We start from the raw sequence: 24,131 nt of genomic DNA, 5'->3' as shown, positions 1-24,131 counted from the left end.
TGATCTCTCGGTATTCCAGTGCTTTCATGTGAAGCCTGAAACGCCTTCACCACAGCTGACCCCAGCATGAACGCCACCCTCATCGGAGACTGCAGAGGACCCACCAGTTCATGCTGTTAAATCGGAGACCTGGTCCGTCTCCGTGGCAACCAACCCGCACAGTGTTGAACTGCCGGCCCTGATGTCTGACCGAGGCTCGGATCGACTCCGTACGATGGAGCCGTTAAAACGTACTAGTTGAGCCGGTGGCTTCATCAGCTCTTGGCGCTGCAGGGAGCATGTGAACGTTTGGGTGAGGGGGACGGCAAATGTCCTCATTTCCAATTGAGTCCATTGATCATTCATTGCCACAGTATAATGAATACATGTACCCTGAAAAAGGGTTTGTCAAATAAGTCCTTATTTTAATTTGGCAGTTGATTTTAAAAGGGAGTGTCAGTGGAAGTAAGCATTAAGAGTTGTCATAATTTGAGGCTTTTAGAAGCGTCATACAAAATGTTTTCTGTGATATTTAGTGACGTATGAATGAACCTATTTTACCCATTTGTGTTTTTTCCTCAGAAAGGTGAATCTTGCCCAATCATTGTGGCTGCAGGTAAACCTTGATTTATATTACCAATATAACAAACTATTTTAAATTATTATCCGGGTAGATGAAATCCAGCGTTGTGATTGGTTGAGAGCGAGTCACGGGGGGCGCATTATTTAGCGAGTATGTACAGTTGCTGTTCTCATTGACCCGAGTGTTCCGTATCACTGCGCACTCAAACAGGTTCGCTTTTGTTCGACCGTTAGTTGACATTTTAGCTCGGTGGCGACCGCCGAAATCCCCCAAATGATCGCGTTCGCAACCGGACAGTAGAGGCGGACGTCATGAGCGATGTGAATGACTGAGATGCTGTTTACACGGACTATCTTTTCTCTAGACATCGGTTGGTGACTACAACTATTTATTTACTATTTGGAATGACTTGAGGCTGCGCGTCGAGCCCCCGAACGCTAAAGCCTCTCGTACCTTATTGCTTTAAGACACATGCACAAATATCCGGATTTGTTCACTTGGTGGCGCACTATCAAAGTTTTTCTGAATTGTTTCCATAGCAACAGCACAGAATGAGCGGATACTTTGGCCTGATCTTCAAATGGCTAATAGTTTCTACGCTGTTCAGAAAATAACCTCACCATCGTTCAGATTCATTTAATTGGTCTCAAGAGATGGATATTTTTTCATGTATACTTAATTTCATTAAGAGCACCAGGAAAAATTCTTGGACCTAGAAACAATGTCCTGAGATTGGATCGAAAATTGAAATTACCTCAAAAGGAGGTTTAGTCTTCAGTGGTTTTATGTATTCTGGTTTTAGTTGAGTAAATCAAATCATGGATTCATTTGTGTGGGGTGTGGTAAGATTTTACCGACTCGGTTCTTTGAATCTCGTTCATTTTACTGAACGAGTCATGCGGTGGTGTTGCGTACATTAGGTTCACTGAATATGAATACTGAAAAATGTCATGCCTGCATAATAATCTCCTGCTCTATGAAGTAGACACAACAAAATATATGCTTAAATTCCTTTTATTGTTTTCTGGAATTTATAGAGTACAAGAATGTAGCTTGCTGGAATCGGCAGAATTATGTAACCAAATACTGCCGAGCTCTTCAGCAGTCAGCTGCTGATGTGGAGAGAGGGACCTAGTACTCCTCTCCTTCATCCTCCTCCCCGACGCTGTCGGTGCCCACCTCCTCGTAATCCTTCTCCAGGGCGGCCATGTCCTCTCTGGCCTCTGAGAACTCCCCCTCCTCCATCCCCTCTCCAACGTACCAGTGGACAAAGGCCCTCTTGGCGTACATCAGGTCAAACTTGTGGTCGAGTCGAGCCCAGGCCTCGGCGATGGCGGTGGTGTTGCTCAGCATGCACACGGCCCTCTGGACCTTGGCCAGGTCTCCTCCAGGAACCACAGTGGGGGGCTGGTAGTTGATGCCCACCTTGAAGCCGGTGGGGCACCAGTCCACAAACTGGATGGTGCGCTTGGTCTTGATGGTGGCGATGGCTGAGTTGACATCTTTGGGCACCACGTCTCCCCGGTACAGCAGGCAGCAGGCCATGTATTTGCCGTGGCGAGGATCACACTTCACCATCTGATTGGCCGGCTCAAAGCAGGCATTTGTGATGTCAGCCACCGAGAGCTGCTCGTGATAGGCCTTCTCCGCTGAGATAACTGGAGCGTAGGTGGCCAAAGGGAAGTGGATACGAGGGTAGGGCACCAGGTTGGTCTGGAACTCCGTCAGGTCTACGTTCAAGGCTCCATCGAAGCGCAGTGAGGCTGTGATGGAGGAGACGATCTGTCCGATCAGCCTGTTGAGGTTGGTGTAGCTGGGACGCTCAATGTCCAGGTTCCTGCGGCAGATGTCGTAGATGGCCTCGTTGTCCACCATGAAGGCGCAGTCAGAGTGCTCCAGGGTGGTGTGGGTGGTCAGGATGGAGTTGTAGGGCTCAACCACAGCTGTGGACACCTGGGGGGCCGGGTAGACTGCAAACTCAAGTTTGGACTTTTTGCCATAGTCGACTGAGAGACGCTCCATCAGCAGAGAGGTGAAGCCAGAGCCGGTTCCTCCTCCAAAGGAGTGGAAGATGAGGAAACCTTGGAGGCCTGTGCACTGGTCAGCCTGAAGAAAACAAAAAAATGTTAATTGTCATGACCATTGAGCAATTTAAAAAAAAAAAAGAAAAAAAAAAAGTGCTCACCAGTTTGCGTGTCCTGTCCAGAACCAGGTCTATGATCTCCTTGCCGACTGTGTAGTGACCACGGGCGTAGTTGTTGGCGGCGTCCTCCTTTCCAGTGATGAGCTGCTCAGGATGGAAAAGCTGGCGGTAGGTTCCTTGGCGGACCTCATCTGCAAAGCAATGACATAAGTGTTTAATAAGCAATACTCTAGTGTATATGCAGACAGTGAAAAAAAGTACCTGCAGAGGGTTTTGACTCTTGCAGACGCAAATGCATTTGGTGCACAAATTGGAAAAGACCATAAGTCAACTGCAATGAGTCGATATTAACATTGGTAGTAAAAGGGGCAAAGTCTAATATGCATATACTGTTCAAGCCAGCTAAAGCTTTAGCCATATTAATTACTAGTACTCCTCTATTATCAACATAACTCCGCTTACCTATGACTGTTGGCTCCAGGTCCACAAACACGGCTCTGGGAACATGTTTTCCAGCTCCAGTCTCACTGAAGAAGGTGTTGAAGGAGTCGTCTCCTCCTCCGATGGTTTTGTCGCTGGGCATCTGTCCGTCCGGCTGGATGCCGTGCTCCAGGCAGTAGAGCTCCCAGCAGGCATTGCCCATCTGGACTCCGGCTTGGCCGACATGCATAGAAATACACTCACGCTGTAGAAAGAAGAAAACATCACCTCTCAGTTTTCTCATACCAAAAAAAAAAAATCAAAACCACTTAAGATTCAATTAAATTATTGCGAAGTTTCTAAAATGTCAAATTATGGCCAATTACCAATCATGAATATAATCTAGACATAATTTCTTCAAAAACAAAATGGCCAATATGCTAGTAATCAAAGCCAAACTCAGAAATCTCAATAATGTTCTCTAACGTGCAAACCATCTAGTAAATATAGCCTCAATCGGGGCGTTTCTACAACCCGAATCCGCGGGGATCGACTTTGCGAGCTTGATTCATAATGTCTGCTGCGTCACGCGGGCTGTTACTGCAGTGTTTTCGCGGTCTATCGCGGCTTTCCAGACTCCGCCCTCCTTCCCTAACGGAGGAAAAGGGGGGAGGGGGGGGGTGCGCAACAGCGGAACCCACACCCAACATGGCGGAACGTGTAAAAAAGAAAAAGATCCATAAGGGCTGACGGAGGCTGTCCTCCCTACCCCCACACGGATGCAAAGCCCTGCCTTTGTGTTGCGCTGACTGACAGGGCGTCATCTTTAGGAGCCTTCGAAAGCGTCGGCTCGCAGGATTAAAAATGCCGCTGTAACGTTATTTTACCGCTCTGCGTTGCTGTTCCGAACCAATTCATTCGACGTTAACGGGGGCGTCTTATTTTAACGAGATACCGGTCACCGTTTAGTTAATGCGATGGTTATACAACCGGATTAACGAGGGAACCATTTTAAAGTAAATATTCTCGTCCAATTTAATCGAAACTGCTAACGTTAGCTATTATAAGGTTGGCCTCGATCCATCACGTCATACCGAATAATGGACAGGCGGGATTATAACAATCAACGATTAGATTTACGTTGGATAACAGATTTACATAGATTTTCGGGGATATTAAACTATTCAATGTTATCCACCATCATTCGTGGACAATTCGAAAGAATTGTGCCTTAATAATAAGCCTTATGTCTGTAAAAAAAAACACAACTACAATTTATCTTAAATAAAAGCAACTACGTTCCTATTAGACATATTTTAAATACATCGGATGTTTTTTTTAAATGTATTTTCTACTCAATACTCACCATTTTTCTGGTTTTAAATCGTCCTTCTTCCCGACGTTGAAGAATCGGTGTTTGAAGGATGGTGTGAGCCGGTGGCGTGAAGCTGCTTTACTTATGCATTTCTAAGGAGGCGGAGCCAAAGACGCAGTTTGAATTTCCTGTGTGATGCTGCCTTCATGTACGACTCGAAAGTTTTCCACTCCTCGGCTTTCGCTGCGTCATCTTGGGTTATTGGAATCGATCATGTTTTATTGAAGGCATAGAAGTTCTTCGTCCCAATATAAGCCTCATATACAGTACTTTTTTCATATTTGAGACATTTTGTACTGTTGATTATATTCAAATGAAATTAATTTCTTTTTAAAATAGTTTTACCTATTTTTTATTTACTGGAAACAGCAACAACTGAGACTGAAATGTGATCATGGATGCAAAATCTAACTAGTAATAGGGATGATCTTCGAAGAGGAAATCCAAATAAATTTAAGCTGCTATTAGGTGAAATCCTAACTTTAATTTCATAATTTTAGTATAATTAAAACAAATTCATTGTTGGGTTTACTGTTATACCAATTAACAATGTTCTTGTCGAGTTATTTTATGCATTCATATACCAGTTCATCAATTATTCATAGCTAGAAGGAAACCAAGATCAACATATGATTTTGCTTTATAGTTATTTTACTTTGTAAGGCAGCATAATTCTGTTTTATCTGTAATCAACCTGGGAAAATAAATTTAGGAGAGGCACCTGAAGGCAGCACCAATCCTATTTGCTTTAATTATAATGAATGATTAGGTAAAGTTACAAATACATATATCTATATGTATACATGAAACGTTTGAACCCTAAACTACGAACAAAAATGAGTAATGTAACCCCTCTTCTCTAATTGTGTTATCAAGAGAGCATTTGGTTGACTATTAAAATGAATGTAAATCAATTATTATCTCTTATTTGTTTATTTATAATGGAGGCTTGAGCCTATTTCTAGCATCACCAGAGTGTACTTGTTTAATCCTGAGATGTTTGTGTTCTGTAAGACATTGCACATGCTGTGTGGAGGAATTAGGCTTAAATGTTCAGTGCGTATCAAGGAGGTGAGGGAGTTAATGCAGCATGACCTGCGCAGTCTGATCGAGAGCTCTGTTGTATTGACACTGAGAAAAAAGTACACCAATGTGAATATATCTGTTTATTGTTTCATTAAAAAGACAGATAGGAAAGATTATATTTTTACAGTGAATTCCTTTTAATCTTTCTACATAGATAACTTTTATAGATAGTTGACATGCTGAATGTTGGTGAATATCCATTAAATGAAGAATACTGTCAATTTTGAGCATGACTGTTTAGCGTAGTGTAGATCTTAAAACGAAAATTCCTCCACAACACTTTACTACACAATCATTTTTGTTTTTATTTATTTATTTCAACTTAATATTCCTCTCCTTCTTCCTCTCCTTCCTCCCCGACGCTGTCGGTGCCCACCTCCTCGTAATCCTTCTCCAGGGCGGCCATGTCCTCTCTGGCCTCTGAGAACTCCCCCTCCTCCATCCCCTCTCCAACGTACCAGTGGACAAAGGCCCTCTTGGCGTACATCAGGTCAAACTTGTGGTCGAGTCGAGCCCAGGCCTCGGCGATGGCGGTGGTGTTGCTCAGCATGCACACGGCCCTCTGCACCTTGGCCAGGTCTCCTCCAGGAACCACAGTGGGGGGCTGGTAGTTGATGCCCACCTTGAAGCCGGTGGGGCACCAGTCCACAAACTGGATGGTGCGCTTGGTCTTGATGGTGGCGATGGCTGAGTTGACATCTTTGGGCACCACGTCTCCCCGGTACAGCAGGCAGCAGGCCATGTATTTGCCGTGGCGAGGATCACACTTCACCATCTGATTGGCCGGCTCAAAGCAGGCATTTGTGATTTCAGCCACCGAGAGCTGCTCGTGATAGGCCTTCTCCGCTGAGATAACTGGAGCGTAGGTAGCCAAAGGGAAGTGGATACGCGGGTAGGGCACCAGGTTGGTCTGGAACTCCGTCAGGTCTACGTTCAAGGCTCCATCGAAGCGCAGTGAGGCTGTGATGGAGGAGACGATCTGTCCGATCAGCCTGTTGAGGTTGGTGTAGGTGGGACGCTCGATGTCCAGGTTCCTGCGGCAGATGTCGTAGATGGCCTCGTTGTCCACCATGAAGGCGCAGTCAGAGTGCTCCAGGGTGGTGTGGGTGGTCAGGATGGAGTTGTAGGGCTCAACCACAGCTGTGGACACCTGGGGGGCCGGGTAGATGGCAAACTCTAGCTTAGATTTTTTGCCATAGTCGACTGAGAGACGCTCCATCAGCAGAGAGGTGAAGCCAGAGCCGGTTCCTCCTCCAAAGGAGTGGAAGATGAGGAAACCTTGGAGGCCTGTGCACTGGTCAGCCTGCAGGGAACGCATTCGTCTTTACGCTACGACTCATGAAACCTGAAGTTAAATGTGAGGTGTTTACAAGTAAACTCACCAGTTTTCGAATCCTGTCCAGAACCAGGTCTATGATCTCCTTGCCGATGGTGTAGTGACCACGGGCGTAGTTGTTGGCGGCGTCCTCCTTTCCAGTGATGAGCTGCTCAGGATGGAAGAGCTGGCGGTAGGTTCCTGTACGGACCTCATCTGGAATTGGAAGAAACGCACAATAGAGCAATTCAGTGTTGGAAAACCCATTCCAATAATTTTCTATCCTACACTTTTATATACCTATGACTGTTGGCTCCAGGTCCACAAACACGGCTCTGGGAACATGTTTTCCAGCTCCCGTCTCACTGAAGAAGGTGTTAAAGGAGTCGTCTCCTCCTCCGATGGTCTTGTCGCTGGGCATCTGTCCGTCCGGCTGGATGCCGTGCTCCAGGCAGTAGAGCTCCCAGCAGGCATTGCCTATTTGAGCTCCGGCTTGGCCGACGTGAACAGAGATGCATTCACGCTGCAGGACGAAATGGTTTGGATATAAAGAGCTTTTCGCTTACACTTTTTTTTCAAACAAAGAAATTTAAGAAAACAGTAATTAGCCGCTACAGGATTGAGATCAACAATCACTTTGACACTCCAAGTTTGAACAGCTCCAATATGTTTTACATTAAACTAAGAAGTCTGCTTTATTTGATTTATCTGTCACTAATTACCCTTTCAGATATTATGGCCAAACACAGACTATTGAATAGCACATAGTATGTGGATCCAAAGCTAATATGTCTTTCTAAGGTGTTTTTCACATATCTCATGTAAAGTTTGCTTATGTTTGGTACTCAAACATAAAATAAATAGGTCCTCACCATGTTTTTGTTGCTCGTAGCAGTCCCTCCTTCACCTGAGATGAGTGGCTGGGGATGTTGTGTCAGTTACAAGTTCAGCAGAGCTGCTTTATAGCCAGGCGTTGCTAGGCAACAGCCTGGCATGTTATGGTAACTGGAGGAGCTCTAGAAGCAAACAGCATCTCCTTCAATGAAAGACGAGGAGGAAGAGGAGAAGAAAAAAATCAGCAGGAGTGCTACCCTGCTTGGATAGAAGGAATAACGGCTGTTCTGCCACGGATGGGTAGCCACCAACAACGAGAAGAGTGCCTGTGAAATAGGAACCATAGCGATCCGCCCTCTTCTCCAGTTTCACATTTTACATTTAGTTGTTGCAGTAGGGAACAGGTGGGGGGTTCAACGTTCTGCACAAAAGGCTGCTTGTTTGCCTGCTGTTGTTTCAAACTTATGACCTCTCAGTTAGAAGATATTAACTAAAGCATTATTATGGAGCACTATTTAAAATCAAACATTACATTTCCTGTTAAAATAGCTCACTCTGAGCCTCGGTTTTCTTGTCATGCAGAGGGAAGAAAGCAGACACCTCCCCACAGTGACCTGAATAGGCTTTTGTTACAGATCACTGTTGCATCACCAGTTTGGTCCTGAATCATTTGCAATGCAAAAGCAGCAGACCGCCTGCTGGGGTTAACTAGAGAATACACCTCTCAAGGGCAGATCATGTTTAGGATCAAAGTTTCTTTTGCAGTGCTTTTTAGAACATCCATGTGTGGTATGGATATTTTCAGACGTGTATTACTCCAAAGAAAAGGATGCATGCAACACACAAATCTCGATTGACAAAAGATTAGGTGTTGTGCCATAGGAAATCTCTCACGGGAGCTTCAGATATTGTTTTCAAAGACTTTCTCCAGGCGCAGAATGAGTATCGGTTGATCAACCTGCTTTAGAAAAAGCTCAATCAAAAGGTTTACAATTATGCTGTTGATGGCATTTCCCACCCAACTACAGAGAGATCCTAGTCAGTGGAAAAAAAACGATTGTGTTTGTTTCGACACGCACTATTGTTCGAGTTTGAATGTCTGTTGTCTGTCTTACTTCTGCGTCTGAAGGTAACCCTGGAGACACAGGGACAAACTTCTGGCACCTGCCATGTGAGGGCTGCCAAAACACGCCCCCATTTAGATTCCCTAGTTACTGTGTCCTCAGGTTTGTTTGATCTTGGAAGGGAGCTGTTCTCAGCATAGAGTTAGTGTGAGAAACTACTCCTCAGCACATAATAGGGAGGTGTTGGTTGCAACGTTCCTGCTAGGCTCCTTATTGCCACGAGACAGAATTCATGACCTTTTTTGGCCGGTTTTAGTACAAATAAAACACATAAATGTTTTGCAGATTCGCTTTATTGATATAATTGTTTAGAAGTGTGGATTCAATATTGTTTCAGTCTGGTGAGAACTTAAATACAATGGTTAGCTTTGTGAATCCATGAAACACTTTTCTTTGAGGTCTTAGTACTCCTCTCCTTCTTCTTCTTCCTCCCCGACGCTGTCAGTGCCCACCTCCTCGTAATCCTTCTCCAGGGCGGCCATGTCCTCTCTGGCCTCTGAGAACTCCCCCTCCTCCATCCCCTCTCCAACGTACCAGTGGACAAAGGCCCTCTTGGCGTACATCAGGTCAAACTTGTGGTCGAGTCGAGCCCAGGCCTCGGCGATGGCGGTGGTGTTGCTCAGCATGCACACGGCCCTCTGCACCTTGGCCAGGTCTCCTCCAGGAACCACAGTGGGGGGCTGGTAGTTGATGCCCACCTTGAAGCCGGTGGGGCACCAGTCCACAAACTGGATGGTGCGCTTGGTCTTGATGGTGGCGATGGCAGAATTCACCTCCTTGGGCACCACGTCTCCCCGGTACAGCAGGCAGCAGGCCATGTATTTGCCGTGGCGAGGATCACACTTCACCATCTGATTGGCCGGCTCAAAGCAGGCATTTGTGATTTCAGCCACCGAGAGCTGCTCGTGATAGGCCTTCTCCGCTGAGATAACTGGAGCGTAGGTAGCCAAAGGGAAGTGGATACGAGGGTAGGGCACCAGGTTGGTCTGGAACTCCGTCAGGTCTACGTTCAAGGCTCCATCGAAGCGCAGTGAGGCTGTGATGGAGGAGACGATCTGTCCGATCAGCCTGTTGAGGTTGGTGTAGGTGGGACGCTCGATGTCCAGGTTCCTGCGGCAGATGTCGTAGATGGCCTCGTTGTCCACCATGAAGGCGCAGTCAGAGTGCTCCAGGGTGGTGTGGGTGGTCAGGATGGAGTTGTAGGGCTCAACCACAGCTGTGGACACCTGGGGGGCCGGGTAGACTGCAAACTCAAGTTTGGACTTTTTGCCATAGTCGACTGAGAGACGCTCCATCAGCAGAGAGGTGAAGCCAGAGCCGGTTCCTCCTCCAAAGGAGTGGAAGATGAGGAAACCTTGGAGGCCTGTGCACTGGTCAGCCTGCAGGGAACGCATTCGTCTTTACGCTACGACTCATGAAACCTGAAGTTAAATGTGAGGTGTTTACAGGTAAACCCACCAGTTTACGAGTCCTGTCCAGAACCAGGTCTATGATCTCCTTGCCGATGGTGTAGTGACCACGGGCGTAGTTGTTGGCGGCGTCCTCCTTTCCAGTGATGAGCTGCTCAGGATGGAAGAGCTGGCGGTAGGTTCCTGTACGGACCTCATCTGGAATTGGAAGAAACGCACAATAGAGCGATTCACAATTCCAATTCATTGTTGAAAATCCCATTCCAATATTTTTGTATCCTACATTTCTATCTACCTATAACTGTTGGCTCCAGGTCCACAAACACGGCTCTGGGAACATGTTTTCCAGCTCCAGTCTCACTGAAGAAGGTGTTGAAGGAGTCGTCTCCTCCTCCGATGGTCTTGTCGCTGGGCATCTGTCCGTCCGGCTGGATGCCGTGCTCCAGGCAGTAGAGCTCCCAGCATGCATTGCCCATCTGGACACCGGCCTGACCAACATGGATAGAGAGGCACTCACGCTGGAGGAGAGCAACAAACAGAGGTCAGGTTACGAAGGCCTTGAATCCCATTTGGGACTAAATGAGCAGTAGATTAAAATGTCATACTTTGTGACATTTCCTTCTGACCTTTTTGCATCAAACTGTAAAACTTACCATGATTTTGAAATTCTGCTGCTGACGTTGAGGATCTGCAGGGAAACTATGCTGTCTGTTGTTAAGTTTTCCCTGCTACTTATAGATCCTCCAAACCCTGGTAACTATGGTAACAAGCTTTGTTGTCTGTTGGGACTGGCTTAATCATTCAGCTGCTCTTCCACACATCAGTAGCCCTCAGTGAAGCTCTGAGCTAATGTATAACCCCGGACCCCCACATGGGTCAGGCTCGTAAACTTTGTTGAATACACAAGCAACAAAGCAAACAGACCATTGTTTTAGTGTTTGTGGAGCACACAGAGATTCAAGGCTCTCCATGGAGATACAAAAAGATGGGCTTATCTAGACCTCAGAGTCAAGGAGATTCAGGCAAATGAATAAATCCTTCTTGTGGCCAATGAGACATGGTTAAACAACTGGTTTCTGTTGATTTGTCCAACTATCTGACGTCAAAATTAGTGGCAGAAAATGAATGTTTGGAGCTGCAGAACCAAATGAAATTTCAAAACATAGTGGTCCTTTATATTTAAGTAGATCACACACTATGTTGATTGCTCTGTAGATTCCCTAAATCACAAACAAGAATGCTGTGTCACATACAGTTGGAGTAGAAGAAGCCAGGCCGTCCTCCCCCTCTCTACGAGGCCAGTTGTGTTTTCCACATGATTGCATGTCTTGTTGCTATGGAGACATTTAAGGTCACACTATGTTCACTGCGATGTTTGAATACTGTTGCTGCATATTTCTATTGAGAAAATATCACGCTGATGGGGGCTCCATACATCAAAGAAAATAAGCATGGAGGGCACCATAACAAACATTGTGCACTTCATTGAATAGAATTTGTGTACATCAGGGCTCTCACGTTTTCAAGAAAACGTGACATTTTCTCGGGGGGCGGACGCTACGGTCGACGGGGGGTTTGGACCGGAGTCCGATTTCTTGGCCTGAGGAATTGGATGCGTGGCGGGAGTGCGTGACTTGAGACCGAAATGCGTGACTGTCACGCTCAATGCGTGACACTTGAGAGCCCTGTGTACATTGGCGCCACATGCAGTTGTCAACAACAAAAAAAGGAGCTCATGTTTGTTCTCTGTAGTCCAGCAGCGGAAAAACTACTACTACTATATCAAAATTGATTGACTGACTCAAGGGCTTCCTCTGCTGTTTGAAGTGGTGCAGCACACTCAATATGAAGATTGCATCATATATAAAATCATATTACATATTACACTAGTACTTTTGTCATATAAAACTTTGCCTGCATAGAAAGAACTAGAGGGTCAACTGTAAATTTGTCTATTTAAATTTAATTAAACTAATATATAAACAATAAATATGTGCCAAATTAATTGTAGGATCACTTATGAAAGATTTAAAACAGTTTTATTACTCTCATTGGGCTGATTTCACTCTGTAAGCAAGTGGATGTATTGGTAAATAATATTCATGATATTTAAGATATTGAAGTTTCTTTCTTAAGAAGTGCATTCATTTTATTTTTCTTTCTTTTATGTTTTTTCTTTCCCCTACTAAAGGGTTTGCTGCACTATGTGTGTTTCCATTCCCCATTACTATAGTGTTTCCCACCTATACTTACGATCAAAATTGGAACAGCAATAAAAACATCCGTAACGTAAACTTATGAGCGAGTTGATGAACTCCCAGACAGGTAGGGGATGATTGATGCTTTACAGGTGAATCAGGAGCTCATACTGAGACCAAAACAGACTCCCAATGCTATGGATCACAGAGGAACACAGTAAGTGGTTTGTTTCTAACTGAGCCCCTCCACCACAAAGCCTCCACGTCTGCTCCCTAACATCACTCCCATTTCATTCAGAATTCTTTTTTTCCAAACGTAATACTGATTGAGTGTGTCGCCATACCGACCTGTCGTTTCTGACAGCATGTCTGCTTTGGACTAGAAGTTCTATGTTGTTTAGGTTTTTTTGCTCGACAATGAAGTTGTAGTGTCTCTGAATATTATGGCAGCGATTGCCAGTAAATTCAATACTGTTGCCCGTTGTGAACGACCACACGGGCCAACATCATTTGATAGCAAATTGATGTAGCCGTTGTTGCCATGGTAATTTATTTTCAAGACCGTCTGACCGGCGGCAGTGTCCTTGATTTGATAAGAGTATTCACACATAGACTCTAATATGTTAGAATAAGTACACAGTAGCTTCGAACGCAACTCTGAGCAAAATAATTGATGATTATTGATCGATTGATTTAGTCGATTTCCTAAAGTGGAAAGACATAAAGTAGGACTGGTGTATATTTATCATTCTGCATATTGGAGATTATTGCATTGACACTTGTTGGTATTAACAAATTATGTTTTTCATTTGTTAAGTTTTGTCTTCTCTCTGCGTTGGATGGAAATTTCTGTATTACAACCCAGTGGATCACTAACATTCAGGCCCAATCCCAGTCTCCATCTTTAGGGACTCACAGACTTTTAAGGCACGCTGCCACTAACTCTGTGTGGGTTTAGTTTATGGTGACAGGATATCTCGCAGCAAGGTGCTGTCCTGTTCGTATTTACACCATTTTAAGCCCTCACAGACTCGCACTCATTCATCGGGTGTTGGTAAATCGCTGAGGGTTCAGGCTTTAAGGCTTTAGGGGGGACGTTGGGATTAAGCCTTAATCTTTGCCGGAAACATTCAAATGGTCGGATTGGCCAAGATTGCCCCCCGCTGCTGATACGTCTGCATTGCATTTTGCTGTTCACACTTTAAACAATGTTTACAGTTTGTGTTACGCTCCTCACCACAGCCAGAGGACGGTACACAAACTGCCCTCCGGGTTAGTTCGGTTGTGAAAACGCACACTATGCAGGACAACTAGTGTGTGACAAGCAGAAGACTGATTAAAAATGAATGGATGGATAAATTAATGATATATAAAAATGAAGCTTTAAACATCATTATTTTCTTTATTTGTTGATCTTTGAATGCATGTAACAAACTCTGTCTGTAAATAGTCATAATATAGTAACAAAAGGCGACGTGTTTACACAAAAGAGACTGAAAATATGAGCAAATTCTCATGATTTAAGATGCTTCAACAAAGCCACATGTGATTTTTTGCTTTCAAAATTCAATCGTTAATTTTTTTATCATGAGAATAGTTGCTGATTACATTTACGAAATCAACAAAGCTCTAATTACTGCTGAGAAATTGCATTTCGGCATCTGGACAGTTGATTTTTGTGTTGGTTAAATATGTTTTGAAACAGGGGCACATTGAGTCATGTGCCTTGGAGATTTTTCCCTTAATAAAAGTTTTTTTTTTAAGTTTTAATAAATTAAACAACTGCTGTATTGATTTGCAATGATTTGAGATTTGATTGTGGTTTTTTTTTTTAGATCAGAGAGTACTGATAAACACAACTGCATGTTCAAGTTTGATGAGGATCTTCCATCTTTGGTAGATGTTTTTGTTAAGCCCAAAATAAATGGTATGTCTCATAATTATTATAGTTTTTTGATGGTTTGACAACATATTATTTTAATTTAATTTGTAATAAATAAATAAATTAGATTCTGACCGTGAATTCACAAACGATAGACTTCATTAGGAAATTAATGGGAGAACGATTCAGTGTCGTTGTTGGCTGAATGTGCATCCCATGTCACAGATAATAGCCCTCGATAGCAAAATAGAAGTTCTTCCTGTTCTGGATTCAAGAAAATAACATCCAATATGCACTATTAATATTTGTGTTTTGTAATTTATTCTTGTATGACATTTTATGTTGCAGACATATGCTGGACTGATTTTTAATACTTTGAATTATATTCAAATCCTCGTCCAGTTAAAAGTAACAGTGAACCATTTGAACCAGGGGGTCGCAGTGTTGTCTCCCTTTTCCCAGATTGGGAATGGCCACCGGAAGTTGCGCTTTCGGGAAATTATCCAACAAGAATTACATACATTGTTGCAGGATGTTGGACGTTTCAATTTCAAAATAAAACCATCTTTTTTTGTGTCGAGGGTTTGGGTTCTGTAATGTCAATTAATATTACACTTCTACCATTTAAATGGGAATCATATGAAGAAAAATACTCGCTTTTGAAACGATAAAGGAAAACAATATTGGAATACGATGATGTATAGATAATGTGCATCTATGAACCTGTACTAAGTTGGCTCAAAAAGGCTGACTTGTGTTCGAGGACTTTCCACCGGAAAATTGCTTTTTCTAGAAGGCGAATCTCTCTATACAACACAACACAACAATTAAACTGAAGGTCAAACAATGGGAAACAAACATTGCGAGAAAGCACTCCAGCTACAAATGTGGACATTTATCTTGAAAGTCCTCACAGGAACTCACGTGTGTTGCTTCCGCCCACTTGACGCTGGTGTAAAAAAAAAAGAAAAGAAAAGAAAGAAATCACACAGGCGAGTGGGAGGAAGACAAGTTGGAAACACCGCGGAGCGAAACTCCCTCTCGTTGCAGACGGAACTGGCCCGGCGGTGTGCGGCTCTGGACGCGGGCGGACTGCGGCTTCTCGGCCCGGCTTGGAATGACCCACGGCGGCCTAAACTCCCCGCAGCCCCGCGCCCCGTAGGCCACCTGGAACTTTCCACTTTTGCATCAAAACTTTCGGCGGCTCTGAACTCGCTCCGTGGGTTCTGGTCCCCGGCTGGCCTGCAGAGCCGAGGCACCCGTCCCCACATGTCCCAGCCTTCTTCCCCAAAGTTCACCACGACCACCAGGTGAGCGTGGCCGTCTGCGCGCGCGCACCCCCTCGCTCTCCCGGAGACCCGCGCAGGTAAACGCGGTTAGTCTTACTTTTTCGGATCTCTTTGTCGCTCCCTCTCTCCGACCCCACGGCTCTCCCGTAGCCGAAGGAGAACGCAGGAACCGGGGATTCGCCGAGCACCGGGGACGGTCATGTATCTACCGAGAGAGACCCGGCGAAGGGACGGCGGCGGCAGCCCCGCGGCGGCTAACCGGAGGAAAGCGCCGGTGGAAACGATGTGCCTCCTGGGAATCATCTGCCTCCAAGGTCAGTGACGAGCTGCTGTACGGCTCAAACGCGCAGTGCGCGTGCACGTCCCATTGCTTTCTAGTTATTCGGAGGCTGGGGGGGTCCTGCAGACCACGACATTGACCTCCATGCTTTTCTTAAAGGGCTTTCTGTGGCTGGTTCAACTTAGTCCAGGTTGCACCAGGAGACACACACACACACGCGCGCGCGCACACACAACACACACACACGCACGGGCGTCAGAGAGCGGTATCTGCACGCTGCCCTCCTCCCTCACTGCTTCAGAAAACACGCTTTCTGATGATTTCAACTTGAGATGACTTTAAACTACCGTTACATTACATGAGTTGGGAGGTGGGTCTATGGAGGAAGGAGGCACCCCTCCCCCATTGACCCGGGGTGGGGGGGATAGATAACTGATTTATTTATTTCAAAGGCTTTAACTAGAAACAAACTCTCCAGCACAAACAACAAGCATAATAATCATCTTTCCATCCTCACCCAACGCATTGGACTCTGTTTTTGATTAATCATAACTGTGTTTGACCCCCCCCACCCCCCCTTCCTTTCTCCGGCCCCGTGCCTCATAGGTGCCATTCACATGCAGGGGGGGGGGGGCAGTGTTAAGTGTCTACCTGAGTGGTCCTCCAACAAAGGGGAGCCAGAAAAAGGAAAAATTAACATTGATGCAGCCCCCCGCCCCTTAAACACACACAGCCTTTTAAAAAGTTCATAACCTCGGCCTGCAGAGTGAGAAGAAAGCCACGTAAGGATCCTTCCCAGCTCGGGCCAGGAATGCTCTTATCCTGCCAAGGATCCGGCTCATTAACTCGCCGCTCATCATGTCAAAACAGAGTCACTTTTATCTGATCCCCGCATGTGGACTGAAGCGCGGACGAGCACTGATTGTGTTTTTGCCCGTGCCCGTCAACACAAGGCCGCGATTGCCAGATCGGCCGAAAAATTCCTTTAAGTTGAAGTGTCCGTCTGTCGACCCCCCCCCCTCATCCCACACCAGTCGTCTCCCGGTGCCCACTTTGGGATGAATGTGTCCTCTGTGTGGCGGCAGCAGGGGAGACGGAGGCTGCTGCTGGTCTGTGTTTATAACATCCATAAATAGAGCCCAGCCAGGTACTGTCATGACAGCCCGCTTTCAGAAAGTGTCCTCTCTCTCTCTCCCTTTTTTTATTTTTTCAAGAGTGTGGGTGGGGGGGGGGGTCGTCCCTCCCATGTGTTGAAACACTGCAAAGGCCACAAATGGTGCATAGTGGCGTTTTTTCCCCACATGAATCCATCCACCCCGGACAGGACGCACTTGTGGAGGCTGCTCCCATCTGCTGATTCAGGCCGCTGGGGTCAAATATTTCCTTTTTTTTTTATTTTTTTTTTAGTTTACAGATATCGTTCCGTTTTTGCCGCCCCAGTCTGCTTTCTGTCTGTGGTCCTCAGAGTAAACGAAAAGCTCCTCGCGGAATGTCGACGCAGCATTTTTTTTGGTCAACGTCCTCGCACACTTTGTCGTCTCCTCTGAGTCGCTGCTGGGGAACATCTGCGTTTCAGCTCCCGTGCTGCATCAGTCGTCTGGATTCCCGAGCTAAAACTTGACGACGATTTAGAGGCGTGCCGTCAAACTTTGCGGGGGAAATTCAATTGGGAGTGCAGATTTATTGACTTGTGTATTCCAGCCACTGTAAAGACACTGCGACATATCCGCAGGAAGAGCAGACCGCTGCGAACACCTGGATTCGGGTCAACAAGCCTGTTTTTTTTTCTTCTCCCTGTTCTTTCACCAAGCGCTGGCTCCGCTGCGTCCATCAGAATGTCCACGGAGCCAACGTGCAGCACGGCTCTCAAACCCTCGCACCATGAGGGTTTTCTCCTTTGGTTTTTCCGCTGTATCTCCTTGGCGCGCCCACCCGCCGCTCCGTTTTTGTATCCAGACGCTTGTCTCAGGTTAACCCCGCTGTGCACGCAGGCTGTTCCCCGTCCCATCCAGCGGGGATGAGAGGACGACGCCTCAATAAACACAGGCGTGTGCGGTTGGAATTTGCCTGTTTACAATCGGGCGGCTGTTTACAATCCTGCGGTGGAGGACAATCGTCAAAAGGAAATCGGTATCTCTTGTGCACAGCTGTTGAAGCAGTAAGCCGGTATAACCATATTGTACATCATTATTACTTTATTACATTTAAAGACCAGGCCATCATGATTGAGCCATTGTTTTTTTTTTTTTTCCAGCACGCCATTATTTATTTCACTAATTGTGTTGCTGAGGTTGGAAATTCCATGAACATCTGTGCACAACATTGCAACATCTAACGCAATCCCCAACAACGGCACAGGCTTCATCTTTCATCCTGTTATGACAGCGAAAGGAAGTGATTTGTGGCGTGTAGTAACTTTTTAAAGTGGTGATTTGACCAGTAATTGAAGGCTTTTGTTACACAACAATCGGCGGGCCGCGTACCGACTCACCGCCTATCTGCTGACATCCACTGGTTGGACTACAGCTTTTAGTGGATCTTCAGTCTTAACATGTACCGATTCTGGCAGATATTCCTTACGTTGTAGCCTGTGGTGTTTCATCGTAGTGGTTTGTGCGGTGTAGTTTCATTAAATCCTCCCCTGTCTGCGAGAACACACGATGCACATCATCTCATAGAGAATCGATCAAGGTTATGTTTTAAACTACCGTTTTTTTCCGTCACTATTGCTGTATACGGCGTTATTGTATCTACCGAGGCCGCTTCAACCCCCTGAATTGACGTGCCGCTGAAAGAGAAGAGATATATAAGACGTGCACGTCACGCGTGGGGGGGTCTTATTTTATCCGGTGTTACACTCGTGGCAACCCAATATCTTCGTTTTGGCGTCTTTGTCAGTTCTGAATTGATGCGCCCGTCTCCTCGGTTCTTATTACTCCGGTGCCACTGTGGACAATTGATACAGCTGTGCCGCCTTTGAAGATCTCGAAGGAGATCACAGTGCCTCTAAGACGCGTATCTGACAACTTATAACTCTGCCAGAATACGTGCCTGATGTGCCATGATTTTCTGATATTCACTTTGTCAATAAATTATTGTCCCAAAAGGGAATAATGTGTTGGATGAATGAATAATGTAATTTTAATGTGTTGATTAAAATCATTGTAAAGGAGTTATGGATCAATAGTTGTCCAAAAGCAAAACTCTCTCCACACCGAGAGGAAGGTCAATGAAAGGAACCACTTTATTATTGTCGTAGCTTGTAAGATCCGCTCATATTTTCCCAAGGTGTGTGTGTGTGTCCCTGTCTCCCTGTCTCTCGTTACCCTTCCATGCTGGTGTCGGTCCGGGGGCCCTCGTGGGGGCCAGTCTTATCTGTGGAGGGGAGGTGGGGGGGGGGGGGGGGGGGGGTTGTTATGTGTTGTTTACTGACTCGGTGCTGCTGACTTTGTTGTGTTACACTCGGCAACGCTTTTTCCCCTCCTTTATTATTTCTTGTCCTGTGGCGTTTCCAATTGCATCAACATGCTTCAGTTGGATAGTTTGCCAGAAGCGCTCTGTAATTTACCGCAGCATAACTCTTGAAAATGACATTTCAGTAATGCAAACCGCCCCAGACTTCATAATATTTCTTTCTTAATGTAATTTGTATTAAGGGAGCTCATAATTTAAATTGCATGTAGACCTACAACGACTAAGCAGCATGACATTTCTTTTTCTGACCAAAACTGCCAAACATTTACTACTTCCGGCTTCAAAAAGGAAATGCTTTCTCTTGCTGTTCTTTTTTAGTTTGTCATACAAAACTAGTAATCTTAATCCACCTCCTTGGCTAATGTGAAATGTGTTATTTATATTTAAGTTGCATGTTGTGCTGCAGCCGTTGCTGGGATCAGGTGGAGCTGTTCCAGCCTCAAGCAGCAAAGTCAGTGATCCCTCAGTAATGAGACATTTTTGCTCTTATCAGATTCAGTGGCTGACATTGGCTGACCGTCTTTAACCTCAACACTAATCTGCAGTTACCGGATCACTAATCTGCTATTAGCGATAACCTACGGTCTCATGTTCACTTAAAAAAAAAAAAAACTACGGATACAGATGTTATTGGCTTGCCGCTCAGATGTAACCCGCCCCGACAGTCGTAAATCCCTGCGACAACCCCCGAGCCGCGGGGCAGGTGTGGGGCCCTGCTGTAGAGGGACGACCCGCCTTCAGGGGGGAAAATAAATCCCTGTTTTGTTCCCACGTTGGTGCCGAAGCATGCGCATTCAAATCCATCTGATTGAAACGTGCAGGAATGCCCAATTTAGCGGCCCTTTTAAAGGAAAAAAGGGGGGGGGGGGGGGGGGGGGTTGTTGGAGAGAGGAGAAAGGCGTCTGGCACGCCATTGCATAATCCAAGCGGCCATTAACTCTTTGTGTCCGCGAGGCTGAATGAACTCATCATAGCAACGGGCCACAGGCAGAGTGACACTAGGCAGCGCTCAATCAGTTCCTCCCCGCCAAACCAGCAGGTTTAAACAGGCTGAAAAGGACACTGGTGTTTAATGTGGGGGGGGGCGCTGCGCTTCCAATGTTTGATCCCCTGATGAATGAGGTCGGCCGGCTACAACCGACCTCGCAGAGGGCCCGGGAGAGAATTTATTCAGCGGTTTGCACGTCCTCGCCGGTGTCCGTTTCATCCAGTTGACTCCGTCCTGTTGCTCCACATTATGCCGCTCCATCTTTCCGTTGCGGCAGAGCTTCAGAGGCCTGAGCCGTCTCCATGGCAGCCGGTATGCCGCGGTTACCTCGAGGCTCCGGTACCTGACTGAAGCCGTGCAGCGACTCCGGTGGAGCCTGCATAATGTACGAGTTAAGCCAGTGGCTTTGAGCCTGCGGATGCAGAGCTCTCCGGTTCCTTTAGAATCCTCCATCACACGTTGTGGATGTGAGCCAATTTGCCTACAACTGCCGGTGTTCTCCCAGGCGTCGGAGGAGCACAGTTGTTTCTCTTCAAGAAGAGTTTTCCACCACAACATTATTACCAGAAAGGGTTTCCTTTGAAGTTGTCTATGAATGTGGGGATGAGGAAGCGGAAGAAAACATACTTTTTTCTTTCTTTGTATTGTGCAAAGTTGAATTATGTGATTGATCAACAGAGTACAACATGTGCAAGCTGGATACACTGGATAATGTGGTCATATTACATTACATGTCATTTAGCTGATGCTTTTATCCAAAGCGACTTACAATACGTGCATTCAACCATTGGGATACAAACTCAAATTTACGATTTGCTATAGATAAGTGGCGTCTTTTAGTGGAGGTAGAGTCTGAAGAGGTGTGTCTTTAGTTTGTGAAGATGAAGATGTGAAGGCTCTCTGCGGTCCTGGTGTCATCTGAGAGCTCGTTCCACCATTTCGGAGCAAGGACAGCAAAGAGTCGTGATCTGGGCGAGTGTTTTGCTCTCGGTGAGGAGGGACGAGCAGTTTTGCAGAGCGGAGAGTGCGGGTCGGGATGTAAGCTGGACCCCATCCATTCACATATGTCCGCTATCTAACTGCGTGTGTTCCGCATAACACAATAAGGAATAAGAAAAATAGAAAGCCAAATAACAAAATGGGCACACAACTATTTTATTTTGAAGTAGTCAAGCACCAAATGGGCCCAGAGAGTCATTCATTCATTGCTATTTAGCCGCATTAGGCCTCTGCACTTTGCCGTGCTGGTTGTTTACGCCGAACGTCCTTTTTGATCAGCGTGAAAATGTAAATTTGTCCCCTTTTTTAAAAATGTCATTGCCTGTTTCAGTGTGTGTACGTCCTTCTGCTTTCTGCCCTGTGATCAGCGTCGACCACGTGAGGCCGGTCGATTTTATTTATTGGCGCCGTAATCGGCCGTGAAACCTCCGCTGACCCGAGGTCTGTTACCCAGCCGCGTCCGATGATCATTCGTCTCCTCTCGGGCGCCCGGCCGCATTACCACATCCCGGTCCGCGTTGTTCTGCATTAGTAGACGGTAATTACCCGGAGTCGACATTACGCAGCCAGCATAGTTTATTTTCTTTTTTGCTGTGTGTTTTTAATTATGTTAAACAACCTCGTCACCAGCCTCCCGGCTTCGCCTCGTCTCCGCTCTGCTGCGGCGCTCGCTCTGCGTTCCACCTTCCCGAACTGTGCCAACTGCTGAATCTCTTTAAACCCCCGCTGTCCTCCGTCTGAACCTCCCTCTGAGTCTTCATTCATACCAGACTGCGCCGGGTCTAACAAATACAAAATGAATCATTTCTGACAGAGCGATGGCACAGGCAGTGTGGGTTTGCTGCATGAAAATGTTTTTTCTTTTTTGTTGGTAAAACTGCACTTCTTGTCCCAGTATCTGGTAACGGAGCTGAAATGAGCCTGTTTGGATACAAAAGCTCTGACCGACACACGGGAGTCTTTGCCCGCTTCGGCCTTGTTTTTAGTATTTTACAGCCAGGTGGAGAAAGTCCGTGTTTGGATGTTTTCCCCCAGAACAACACGAGGCCAAGGTTAGTCCTGGAACATCTGCTACACCAAGGTGCTTCCTGCCCCCCCCATCCTTCCACACAGCTACTCTGCAGCTGCCCTTGAGGTTTATCAAGAGACATTTCATTATGTGCTTTCAGTTCACGATCAATAATACGCCATTCATATGTATATTCATATATTGCATATTAAGAGCTTTTTGTCTTTTTGAGCTGATGACCCTTTCATGCTCTGCTGCCATATCGTCCGTACCTGCATTGCACCACGTTGATTCCATTTAATGAGCCATTTTGGGATCACTGCATTACAGGGGAGGCGATTCGTCGGCGCCTGAAATAACCTCTTCAAACAAAGACATAATTAATCAACCTTTTTGAATTAACCATAAACTCCAGCTTATTAAGCCAAATAGCGGTGTGACAAGCAACTTTTTTTTTTAAAAACATACTTTTTCTGCTTCTAAATTCTTTTTTTTAAAAGCTGTACTGAATGTTTCAGCATGACTTTTTTTCTGGAAGTCACTACTTTGGTTGATCAATCCTCGCTGGAGAAAATAAAAAGTTGCCTCCAGAAACGAGTAAATACCAGTCAACGACATGAAATACTTTGGTTGACCCCTGCAGAGGACAAATAATACAAAGCTTCTACATGCCGCCCCAACGGGCCGCTCCGGGCCCCGTCCATCGGGGATCAAAGGGCAGTGTTTCCTGTCCTGCCCAGGTGACGACGGATAGAAAATGCCCGTGTTGTGTCTGACAATTGACAACGTCCCTCCCATCTCCTGTGCCAGAGGAAGTAGATATTTGGCCGTGGCGGTTTCCTCCTGCCGTCAAAGCGTAAGGGGGATCTCCACCGCGTCCTCGCCACAGCTGCCTCGTGTCCTCATGTGGGGTTATTGCCCAGACAGCAGGCCACAGCCTTGTCTTTCCTCACTGTGGGCCGGGGGTCTCTGCTCTGTGTGTGTGGTCAGGATGGGGGGGGGGGGGGCTGCTGTCTCCCTGAGGTTTTGGACAACAGCCTTGGCAGGAAAAGTTTTACGGCTGTTTGGCCGGTGACTTCCTGTGGTGCAGATGGGGCGGGCTTTTATATGCAGGCTGACGCGTGTGTTTGGGGGAAGTCGGGCACCTGTGGGCACATATCTGTCCGTGTGTTTATAGCGGGCGGCCCCTGACCCGACAGCAGGGCGGACCCCACTGTGTTGATGTGGGTCAGCTTAGCTTTCTGAGCAGCTCTAGACCGACGCACACTTTCCTCCTCTTCTATTCATTCATGCTCTTTCTTACGCACGACTGCCTCGGCCCGCGATGAATATTTTATGGAGTCCGTGGCTGCAGGAGACAATGCAGTGCCCGTCTAACGTACGAGGTGATGAAATTCCACACAGAAATGGGCCGAGCGTTTATGCTGCTGCATCTCGTGCCTCCTCTGCCCTCATTTCAAAGAAATGCGGTGACTTCACCAGCGCTCTTTCATCTCTGCGTGGATGGTTTCCAGGCAGATGTCTTACTGTGAGTGTGTGCCCCCCTCCTCCCGTCCTGTCATTTCATAGGACGCGAAGAAGCGGGATGCAGTGAAAGCTACCCCCATTCCTTCACCGCATCCTCCTGAGTCCTTCTTAAAATGAGGTCAGATGACACTCAAGCCCCGGGTGCTTTTCTCTCCACTTCCTCACTTGCGTCCTTTGAACATCACATCTTGTTGCGTGCTTTGGCGGTAAGACCACT

General features: G+C 46.2%; 4 protein-coding genes across 5 annotated transcripts in view; 1 reads left to right on the top strand and 3 right to left on the bottom strand.

The window, feature by feature from the left end:
• Positions 1-1,560: 1,560 nt before the first annotated feature.
• On the bottom strand, positions 1,561-4,798 carry LOC120820595 (tubulin alpha chain). Its single transcript, XM_040178549.2, has 4 exons — positions 4,492-4,798; positions 3,168-3,390; positions 2,748-2,896; positions 1,561-2,668 (listed from the first exon to the last, which is right to left on the bottom strand). The coding sequence occupies exons 1-4, from the start codon at positions 4,492-4,494 to the stop codon at positions 1,694-1,696; spliced, it is 1,350 nt and encodes a 449-aa protein (XP_040034483.1). The 5' UTR covers positions 4,495-4,798; the 3' UTR covers positions 1,561-1,693.
• An 853-nt stretch (positions 4,799-5,651) lies between these two features.
• On the bottom strand, positions 5,652-7,955 carry LOC120820594 (tubulin alpha-1A chain). The gene is made up of 4 exons (XM_040178548.2): positions 7,774-7,955; positions 7,202-7,424; positions 6,969-7,117; positions 5,652-6,889 (listed from the first exon to the last, which is right to left on the bottom strand). Exons 1-4 carry the CDS (start codon positions 7,774-7,776, stop codon positions 5,909-5,911), a joined length of 1,356 nt encoding a protein of 451 aa, XP_040034482.1. The 5' UTR covers positions 7,777-7,955; the 3' UTR covers positions 5,652-5,908.
• A 1,179-nt stretch (positions 7,956-9,134) lies between these two features.
• LOC120820596 (tubulin alpha-1A chain) lies at positions 9,135-11,773 on the bottom strand. The gene is made up of 4 exons (XM_040178550.2): positions 10,922-11,773; positions 10,564-10,786; positions 10,318-10,466; positions 9,135-10,238 (listed from the first exon to the last, which is right to left on the bottom strand). The coding sequence occupies exons 1-4, from the start codon at positions 10,922-10,924 to the stop codon at positions 9,261-9,263; spliced, it is 1,353 nt and encodes a 450-aa protein (XP_040034484.2). The 5' UTR covers positions 10,925-11,773; the 3' UTR covers positions 9,135-9,260.
• A 2,189-nt stretch (positions 11,774-13,962) lies between these two features.
• Positions 13,963-24,131, top strand: part of ptk7b (protein tyrosine kinase 7b) — a 58,487-nt gene continuing 48,318 nt past the window's right edge. The window contains exons 1-2 of one of the 2 annotated variants that reach the window (XM_040178547.2): positions 13,963-15,658; positions 15,788-15,951. In XM_040178547.2, the coding sequence (XP_040034481.2) occupies positions 15,195-15,658; positions 15,788-15,951 (628 nt within the window). In that variant the 5' untranslated portion in view covers positions 13,963-15,194. Of the gene's footprint in view, positions 15,659-15,735; positions 15,952-24,131 lie in introns of those variants that run through there. The other variant, XM_078103981.1, reaches the window with a different exon arrangement.

This window comes from Gasterosteus aculeatus, chromosome 6, assembly GCF_964276395.1.
Source record: "Gasterosteus aculeatus chromosome 6, fGasAcu3.hap1.1, whole genome shotgun sequence".
NCBI classification, from domain to species: domain Eukaryota; kingdom Metazoa; phylum Chordata; class Actinopteri; order Perciformes; family Gasterosteidae; genus Gasterosteus; species Gasterosteus aculeatus.
This window is presented reverse-complemented; position numbering and strand designations above follow the sequence as displayed.